Here is a 9,086-nt window from a genome sequence, read left to right on the forward strand (position 1 = left end):
CCCTGCTGTCTGGGTTCCCAGGCTGCTCCTGTAACATCCTGGGCACAGAGCACAGCGAGTGCAGCGCGCAGGATGAGTGCCGGTGTGATCGGCGCAGCGGGCAGTGCCAGTGCTTGCCCAGCGTCCAGGGGCAGAGTTGTGACCGCTGTGCCCCCAACTTCTGGAACCTGGCCAGCGGGAAGGGCTGTGAGCCCTGCGCCTGCCACCCCCAGCACTCGCAGGGCCCGGCTTGCAACCAGGTGAGAGCCAGCATGGGGGTGAGGTAGGGGGCACTGGGCTGGGGAGAGGGCAGGGGGCAGGACAGGGGAGTGTCATGGAGCCCATGAGCAGGGCTACGGATCCAGGTTTTACTCCTGGGGGAATTCTGTGCCATTGCAAATCCACATAATTTATGTCCCCCGCAGATTTCTTTGCTTCCCCGCAAAAAAATGACTTTCTGATGGGGAAGCAAAGGGAAGCCGTGAATGGTCATGTGACCCTCCCCAGCAATATGTTTTGGGTGCCCAGGGCAGCCAGCAGAGAAGTAAATCACTGTGGGGAAGGGGGCGGGACTGGGGAAGACCCAGCTGGTGGCTCCTACCCTGCACCAGGCTCAGCTGCTAGTCCCAGCTGGGCTGGGGAGGACGGGACTTCCTCTTCCCTGCATGGCATCCAGGACTGTGTCAGACTGTGATGAAGTGGGAATGTTCATAATGTTTTCTCTGAATACCAGCCCTTCCCCACCCACTGGGGAGTCATGCAGCACGTGGGGAAACCGAGGCACGGACAGGCCTCATAAAAAAATGACAAAATATTCCCATGTTGTCCCGGGGTTTGGGGCAGGGTGGGCGGGGTCTGGAATGGGTTAGGGGCTGGTATGATGAAGAGACCTTGGCACCTGGAGGAGAAGGCAAGGGCCCCAGACCGCCCATTGTGCGACCCCTAGCTGAGAAGGTCCATCCCCTCCCTGCCCCCTACAAGCCTGCCTCCAGGGTGGGGAGGGGCTCAGTGCCTGCCTGATGTGTACTCACATGCGCTGACCATGGCCAGTGTCTGTCTTCAGTTCACAGGGCAGTGCCCGTGCCATCCGGGCTTCGGGGGCCGCACCTGTGCCGACTGCCAGGAGAACCACTGGGGTGAGCCCAGCCTGCAGTGCCGAGGTGAGTGTGGGGGCAAGGGCTGACTTAGGGAGCCCTGCACCCCCCCAGCACTGTGGGCAGAGTGGGCTGGGGGCTCCCTGCTGGCAGAGTGCAGGAGGCACTGGGGGGAGCTGGGGGAGTGTGTCATGCAGGCCCCCATCTCTGCAGTGCCAGGCTGACTGACTGTCTCTGCTTTCCATAGCCTGTGACTGCGACCCCCGCGGCGTCGAGAGCTCCCAATGCCACCGTGCCACCGGGCACTGCTCCTGCCGCCAGGGGGTGTCGGGTGTCCGCTGCGACCAGTGTGCCCGCGGCTTCTCTGGTGCCTTCCCCGACTGCCAGCCCTGCCACCAGTGCTTCGGGGACTGGGACCGTGTGGTGCAGGACCTAGCTGCCCGCACCCGGGGCCTGGCACTGCGCGCCAAACACATCCAGCAGACGGGCATCGCAGGTGCTTTCGAGAGGAACTTCCGCCAGCTGGAGGAGAAGCTGGGCAGAGCCCGGGCCATTGTGGACGCCCGCAACGCCACCGCGGGGGCCGTGACCCAGCTGCTGCGCAACATGGAGGAGCTGCGGTGAGTGGGGGGTGCAGAGACGCCTCGCCCAGCGCCTGGCCACTGCCTGGGCGTGGGCCACGGGCTGAGCAGGAAGGGCCCTGGGGTGGGGCTGAGCCAGGCAGAGATCAGTGTCCCGCAGGTGGGGTGGGGAGGGCAGGAGCGAGGCTGGCGCCGTGCCCTGGGGCCTCACCCTGCCCTGTCCACAGGCAGCACATCGGCGAAGCCACAGAAATGCTGACCCAGCTGGAGGGCGAGCTCACCGCGGCCCAGGACGAGAACTACAACGCCAACCGTGCCTTGGGCATGCTGGAGCGCAGCACCCGCGGCCTGAACCTCACCCTGCACGACCTGGCACGCCAGCTCCACCTGCTCAAGAACTCCAACTTCCTGGGTGAGCCGGGCCCTGGTGGCGGGCTCTGGGCTGGCACCAAGGGGGCAAGAGCCTCACTGCGAGTGGCACCAAAGAGCTGCAGGGGCTTGGGGGGGGTGCCGGGGGCCCCAGAGGTGAGGGCTTTGGCGGGGCTGACACTGAGGAGGCGAGAGTCTCACTGGGGGTTAGCACTGGGAATCTGGGGTGGGGCTGGCACCAAGGGGGTACGGGTCTCACTGGAGGAGCTGGCACCGAGGGGCCCTGAGAGCAAGGGGTGGGCTTTGGGGGGGTTTGCACAGAGGGAGTCCCTTGGGGGTCTGGCATCAGGGAGCCTCGGGGGTGGGGGCTCTGCAGGGGCTGGCACCAAAGGGCCTGGGGCAGGAGTTGAGGGGGGGGCTGGCGCCGAGGGGGCCCCACGACGGAGGCTGCGGGGGGCTCTCTTCCCTGGATAGGGGTCTCACAGGTGCCCGCTTGCTCCTCCCCAGGTGCCTACGACAGCATCCGCCAGTCCCATGCCCTGTCAAGGGCAGCTGAGCATGATGCCAATGCCTCCAGCCTGGCAGTGCCCAGCCCCGTGAGCGACTCAGCTGCCACCCGGCGCCGCTCGGAGCAGCTGATGGCACGGAGGAGAGACTACTTCAACCGCCAGAGCGCGGCCAACCAGCGGGCGCTGGGTGAGCTGGCTGCCAGGGCAGAGACTCTGCAGCTGCGTGACATCAATGAGAAGGTGGGGGGAAAGTGCGGGGGATGGGGGCTGAGGGGGAACTGGGGTACATGGGGAAGGTGGGAGATGGACAAAGTGGGGTGGGGAGGCAGGGGATGGGCAAAGTGGGACAGGCGGGGCAGGTGGGGAATGGGCAAAGTGGGGCAGGCGGGGCAGCAGGGGCAGGGGGCAGCAAGCCCATGGCACAGCAGCTCCTGGCGGCTCCCCCCAGCTCCTGGGGCAGCCGGCCCACAGTGCCCTGTCTGCGCACAGGTGTGCGGTGCCCCCGGGGACACCCCCTGCGCCAGCAGCCCCTGCGGGGGGTCCAGCTGCCGGGATGAGGATGGCAGGCGCCACTGCGGGGCCCTCAACTGCCAGGGGGCGGTGGCCACGGCCAGCAGCGCACGGGAGCGGGCCCGCCACACCCAGGCTGAGCTGAACCAGGCCATGGGGGAGGTGGACGAGCTTTTCCACAAGGTATGTGGTGCGGGCGGGGATGGGAGCGTGGCAAGGGTGTGGGCAGCAGGGAGAGCTGGCACGGAGAGGGACCCAAGGGACAGTGTGCAGGCTGCAGCTCTCCCACTCGTGGGCAAGGGCTGTGGGTGGCATGGGGGCATGGCTCCCCTGTCCATGGGCAGTGCCTGGGGTGGCACGTGGCTCCCCTGTCCGTGGGAAGTGCTTGGGGGCGGCGCATGGCTCCCCTGTCCATGGGCAGTGCCCGGGGGCGGCAAGTGGCTCTCACATCTCTGTGGCAGGTGGCTGAGGCCAAGGGCAAGGCTGACGAAGCCCGGCTGAGGGCGCAGGCGGCGCGGGACAAGGCCAACGAGACCAGGGCGCGCGTGGAGCGCTCCAACACGGCTCTTCGCGAGCTCATCCACCAGATCAAGGGCTTCCTGAGCCGTGAGTGCCTGGCCCCCCCGCCAGGCTGCCCACCCCCCGTTTGCCAGCAGCCAGGGGGTGTGGTGCTGGGTACCCCCAGGGCCGGACGGGTGTTGTCATGGGGCGGGGAGGGAGGATGGCAGGGCAATGTCGTGGGGCGGGGAAGGAATCGGGGGGTTGGGTTGGGTTGGGAGGGGCAGACAGTGTGTGGGGAGCAGGCCGGGACTCCTAGGCGGTGTCTGGGCTGGGGGATGGGCACTGTATGCAGGGTGGGCAGTGTCCACGCAGTGTCAGTGAGGGCACTGTTTGGGCATGGGGCAGGCACTGCAGGGGCAGTGGCATGGAGAGCACGGTCTAGGGGTGGTGTTGGGGTGGGGCAGGGCAGGCACTGTTGGGGGGCAGGGCAGGGTGAGCCCCATAGGGCGGGACAGGCACCAGGGGGCAGGGCAGACACCACGGGGGCAGAACAGGACAGGGCAGGCACCATGGGGGTGGGGCAGGCAGGGGACAGGGTGGGGCCAGGCAGGCACTATGGGGACAGGGCAGGGCAGGCACCACGGGGGCGGGGCAGGGCAGGGCAGGCACCGTGGGGGCAGGGCAGGGCGGAGCAGGCGCTGCGGAGGCAGGGTAGGGCAGGGCTGGCGGCACGGGAGCAGGGAAGAGCAGGGCAGACATCACAGGGGCAGGGCAGGGTGGGGCAGGCCCCATGGGGGCAGGGTGGGGCAGGCACCACAGGGGCGAGGCTGGCACTGCGGAGGCAGGGTAGGGCAGGGCTGGCACCGTGGAGGCAGGGAAGAGCAGGGCAGACATCACGGGGGCAGGGCAGGGCGGGGCAGGCACCGCGGGGGCGGGGCAGGGGTGGCAGTACTGACCCCCTCCCCGCCCTGCAGAGGAGGGGGCTGACCCCGACAGCATTGAGGTGGTGGCTGGGCGGGTGCTGGCGCTCTCCATCCCAGCCTCGCCCGACCAGATCCGCCACCTGGCCGAGGAGATCAAGGAGCGGGTCAGCAGCCTGGCCAACGTGGATGCCATCCTGGAGCAGACAGCGGGCGATGTGCGCCGAGCAGAGCAGCTGCTGCAGGACGCCCGCAGGGCCAGGTGAGGCGGGGGCCATGGGGCGGGGGCCAGTCACACTGGCCCTGGGGCTACCCAGGGTGACGCCTACTTCCCATCTGGCCCCCGTGCCTTCGGCAACGCTCTGGGGACCCTGCTGTAACGGGCAGGGCAGGTGGGCTGGGCATGGTGGGCACTCCCCGTTCGGCAGCCACCGGCCAGGCCCTGGGCGCGGCAGCTGGGCGAGGGGTGGGGCAAGCCCAGGGCCCCATGTGTTGCCGTGTGCCCGGGTGCAGGTCGCGGGCAGAGAGCGTGAAGAACGCGGCTGAAGTGGGGACGCGGGCGCTGGAGGATGCCAGGCGAACCCAGAGCGCCGCTGAGAGCGCCATCCGCAGTGCCAGCAACGACATCCGCCACACGGAGGGCACCCTGAGCACAGTGAGCGCAGCCCCAGCCCCCACCCCCGCCCCCCGGGGGAGCCTCAGCCGGGGACCCCACAGCAAGGGGCCGGGCAGCTCTGTCCTCCGCGCAGGCTGGGAGGGAGCTGAGCCTGTGCACTTCCCCAGCCTTCCCTTCCGTGGACCAGGCCCCCGGGGTCACATGTGGCCTTCCCACCTCCGAGCCCGAGCCTCCGGGCTGCAGCCCCTGCCTCCCGCCGGGAGCTCTGCCCAGCCAGGCCGCTGAGCGAGCCCCCGCTCGGAGCGTCCCCCTGTGCCACGCCAGCCGGTGCCGGGTTCCAGTCCTGGCTCAGCAGAGAGCAGCGAAGGGGCAGCCAGAGTCCAGCCTGGCCAGCCCATCTCAGCCTCCTTCCTCATCTTTCCCGTGTCCGCCAGCCCCCAGAGAGTCCTGCACCTAGCCCCTCTCCCTGCAGACCCCGCTGGGCTCCCAGCTGCCGGCCTAGTTCCCCCTTGTTAGGGATCAGCTGGCCGGCTGTGGGGCTCCTGTGCCTTTATCATTGCTGTGGGTCAGTTCCAGCCAGTTACCTACCCAACAGCTCCTGCCCCCTGCGGTGCCCAGGGGCATTTGAACCCTTCTGCACCACGGGGCAGCGATGCCCATCATTGCCCAGTATGCCATCCCCACCAGTATCACAGACAAGCCCCCCTCGTTCTGGGCAATGCCAGGGCTGGGCACAGGAGCAGCGGTGGGGGGGCCATGCCAGGGATGGGGGCTCCCGGGTTGACGCAGCTCCTCTCCTGGGCAGATCCAGCTGCAGGTGGCGAGCACAGAACGCCAGCTGCAGGGTGCCATGGAGCAGATGGGGCAGCTGGACACCCAGCTGGGCACACTGAAGATGAAACGGGCCAATAACAGCCTGGCAGCCACGTGGGCCAAGAACACAGCCAGTGCCGCACACGCCCAGGCTGGGGAGGTCAAGCAGGTGAGTGGGGGCAAAGGAGAGGAAACCCAGCTGGGGGGCCTAGGAGGGGGCTTGGCTCTCTGGTTCAGGCCCTGCGGGCTGGAGGTGGTGAAGAGTCCGGGTAAGGCCTGGGGGGGAGCCGTGTTGCTCTGCCTGGGGAGGGGCACAGTCTGTGTTGGCCCTGTGGAAGGGGCAGCTGAGCTGGTTTTGTCGGGTGGGGGTGATGGTGCTGCCCATGGGAGCCAGCTGAGGTCACTCAATCAGGGGGAACTGCAAACAGACCAGGGCAGACAAACCCCACACGCTGGTGGATATTCCACTACTGAGAGTTACCAAACCAGCCTCTGTATCACCTCCCTGGGTACTCAGACGTCCACACATCGACGTTCCCTTAACGTGCCAGCCTCAGGCCTCCATCCGGACACACACAGAATCAGAGAATATCAGGGCTGGAAGGGACCTCAGGAGGTCACCTAGTCCAACCCCCTGCTCACAGCAGGACCCATCCCCAATTTCTGCCCCAGAACCCTAAATGGCCCCCTCAAGGATTGAACTCACAACCCTGGGTTTAGCAGGCCCACGTTCAAACCACTGAGCTATCGCTCCCTCCCTCAGTGAACGTCACACATGTCAGGTACGATGATGATGATTACTGAAGATCTTCTCTCATCATATAAGAGAACAGGTTCTCCCAATCCCAAAGGATCAGGCCCCAGACCCAGGTCCGATGATAACTTAGATCTTACCCAAAATAGGCACTTATAGTCAATTCTCGTTAACTGAACTACAATTTATTCAAAAAGAAAAGGGAGAGAGAGTTGGTTGAAAGATCAATCTACAGACCGACTTGAGTTCAGTTCTTGAGGTCCAGATACCTAGCCGAGATGGTGAGTTTGTAGTGGCCAAAAGTCCTTTTAGAAACAGTCCAGAGGTTCCAGTCCAATGTCCATGTTGAGGGCGACTCCAGTCAGTGACGGGGGATCTCAATCCTTATGGCTCAGGGTTTCCCCTTCTTGAAACCCAAAGCCGATCTGAGATGCAGAAGGATCGTGTCCCAGGGCTTTTATACATTTCCAGCAGCCTCTTGGCCTGAGAAGACAATAGGCTCAACCTTCCTTCTCCCAAACATCCTGGCAATTAGCACAGGGTAATTTATCATTAAACGGTTCAGATACAGGTACCACAACCTTCCCAGAGACCTAGAGACAATAATACTGTTGCCCTCCAGTGTCTTCCTAGATCTTAACACTCCTGTTTTGATCCTTGAATCAAAGCCAGGGCAATAGACAAGACTCGTTTGCTGACATCACAAGCCCTGAGCCAGCATCTCCCCTTCTCTCTCTAACAGTGCGGGCTGCAGTCCACAGCTCTCCTCATTTCCATCTCTTCCTAAGCAGCCTCTAAAGTTGGGCCCTGGGTCAGGTCAGTCTGGGAGGTAATTAGGGCCAGAAAGGGTTGTGTCACCTTTCAATGAGATATTATATTGCACTGCTATCCTCACAGGGGGTCCTCGTAGGGCTTGCAGGGCGAGCTGCGCTGGCTCCGTCCAGGGGTCTTTGCTGGTCCTGCAGGGGCGGGAGCCGTGCTGGCCCTGGGGTGGAAGCTGCGCTGGCTCTCTCCGGGGGTCTGTGCTGGCCCTGAGGGGGAGCCAGGCTGGCCCTCAGGTGCCCTCTGACTGGCTGTCTCTGTCTGGGTGTGGTGCAGCTGGCAGAGGGGCGGCTGGAGGCTGGGTACCAGGCAGTGCAGGAGCTGGTGCAGAGCCAGGCGCAGGGTGCGCTGCAGGCCAGGCACCGGGCGGAGCGGCTGCGTGATGAGGCCAAGGCCCTCCTACAGGATGCCCAGGGCAAGCTGCAGCGCCTGACAGGTGAGGAGTGGGGCAGGGGCTCTGCGGGAACAGCCCTGGGGACTGCCCTCGCCGGGCTCCCAGCATGGGAGGACTTACTCTGCATTGTGTCTCCCCAGCGCTGGAGGGGTCGTACTCGGAGAACGAGCTGGTGCTTGAGGAGAAGGCGGCCCAGCTTGACGGGTTGGAGGCCAAGGTGAAGGGCATTGTGGGTGCCATCAACCAGCAGATCCAGATCTACAACACCTGTCAGTGACCCCAAGTGCTCACCGGCCTGTCACCCCCATCCCCCAACCCAGACAGCCCGTCCCCCGGCCCAGACCCCCTCCATGTCTGCCAGGGCCTGGGCTCCCCTGCATGGCTCCATTCCCAGCACCAGCCTCTCCAGGAGAACCCTGCCCCCTTGGTATCGTCACCGCTGGGGCAGTGCTGAGAACTCCCCCCTGGCACAGCCTCAGGACGTCCTGGGCCCCTGTCCTGGGCTGGCATGGTGCCCTTTCCCACAGCCCAAGGCTCCACTGCTGCCTCCGGCCGGGGGCACCAGGACCCTGGCCCAGCGCTAGGCTGGGGGGCTGAGGGGGACTCGCACCCTCCACAGTGGGCAGAGCACAGGGTCTGCAAGATGAGGTCTTGCACCCTCTGGCGTTTTGCCCTGGCATGTGGCGGGGGCAGCTTGTGTGTGAATAAAGCCCTTGCCTGGCACTCGCTGCCTCTCCTTGTGGTTTATGTGCTGGTGACTGCCGTGCTGCCAGGTTCCAGGCATACGCTGCCCTGGCATGCCCTCAGGGCCAACCCTGGGCCTGGCACACACTGTTCCCCCACTCTCATGCAAACCAAGGCAGCCAACAGATTTCATCCTCCCTGCTGCTCCAGGCAGCTCGGAGCTGGAGCTGGGCTTGGCCTGGGCACACGGGAGGGGAAGGAACCTGATGGGTTGGAAGCAGAGCTCCAGCTGTGCACCCACCCCACTCATGGCTCGTGCCTGGGGCCACCCGGCCACAGCACACTGCACAGAGCCAGCACGGGCAGACGACTGCCCCAGCCAGCCAGTGTGAGCTGCCAGGCCGTGAGGGGGAGGGACAGCCCTTACGCCCCAGCTCCTCTGTGCCCTCTAGATCCTGTCGTAGCACATCCCTCTGTCCAGCCCCACAGAAGCCCTGTGCCCACGAGCAGCCCTACAATACAGCCATGCTGCTCATCTAG

At 65.4% G+C, this 9,086-nt stretch overlaps 1 protein-coding gene across 2 annotated transcripts in view; it reads left to right on the forward strand.

Annotated features, from left to right (window-relative positions):
* Positions 1 to 8,585, forward strand: part of LAMB2 (laminin subunit beta 2) — a 29,442-nt gene extending 20,857 nt beyond the window's left edge. For both annotated transcript variants that reach the window (XM_038410543.2, XM_043519889.1), the window contains exons 23-34: positions 22 to 239; positions 1,043 to 1,139; positions 1,321 to 1,693; positions 1,882 to 2,066; positions 2,531 to 2,772; positions 3,022 to 3,225; positions 3,504 to 3,648; positions 4,518 to 4,725; positions 4,977 to 5,118; positions 5,885 to 6,061; positions 7,745 to 7,904; positions 8,003 to 8,585. In XM_038410543.2, coding sequence (XP_038266471.1) covers positions 22 to 239; positions 1,043 to 1,139; positions 1,321 to 1,693; positions 1,882 to 2,066; positions 2,531 to 2,772; positions 3,022 to 3,225; positions 3,504 to 3,648; positions 4,518 to 4,725; positions 4,977 to 5,118; positions 5,885 to 6,061; positions 7,745 to 7,904; positions 8,003 to 8,139 — 2,288 coding nt within the window. In that variant the 3' untranslated portion in view covers positions 8,140 to 8,585. The remainder of the gene's footprint in view (positions 1 to 21; positions 240 to 1,042; positions 1,140 to 1,320; positions 1,694 to 1,881; positions 2,067 to 2,530; positions 2,773 to 3,021; positions 3,226 to 3,503; positions 3,649 to 4,517; positions 4,726 to 4,976; positions 5,119 to 5,884; positions 6,062 to 7,744; positions 7,905 to 8,002) is intronic.
* Positions 8,586 to 9,086: the final 501 nt, after the last annotated feature.

Source organism: Dermochelys coriacea, chromosome 7, assembly GCF_009764565.3.
Source record: "Dermochelys coriacea isolate rDerCor1 chromosome 7, rDerCor1.pri.v4, whole genome shotgun sequence".
Lineage (NCBI taxonomy): Eukaryota > Metazoa > Chordata > Testudines > Dermochelyidae > Dermochelys > Dermochelys coriacea.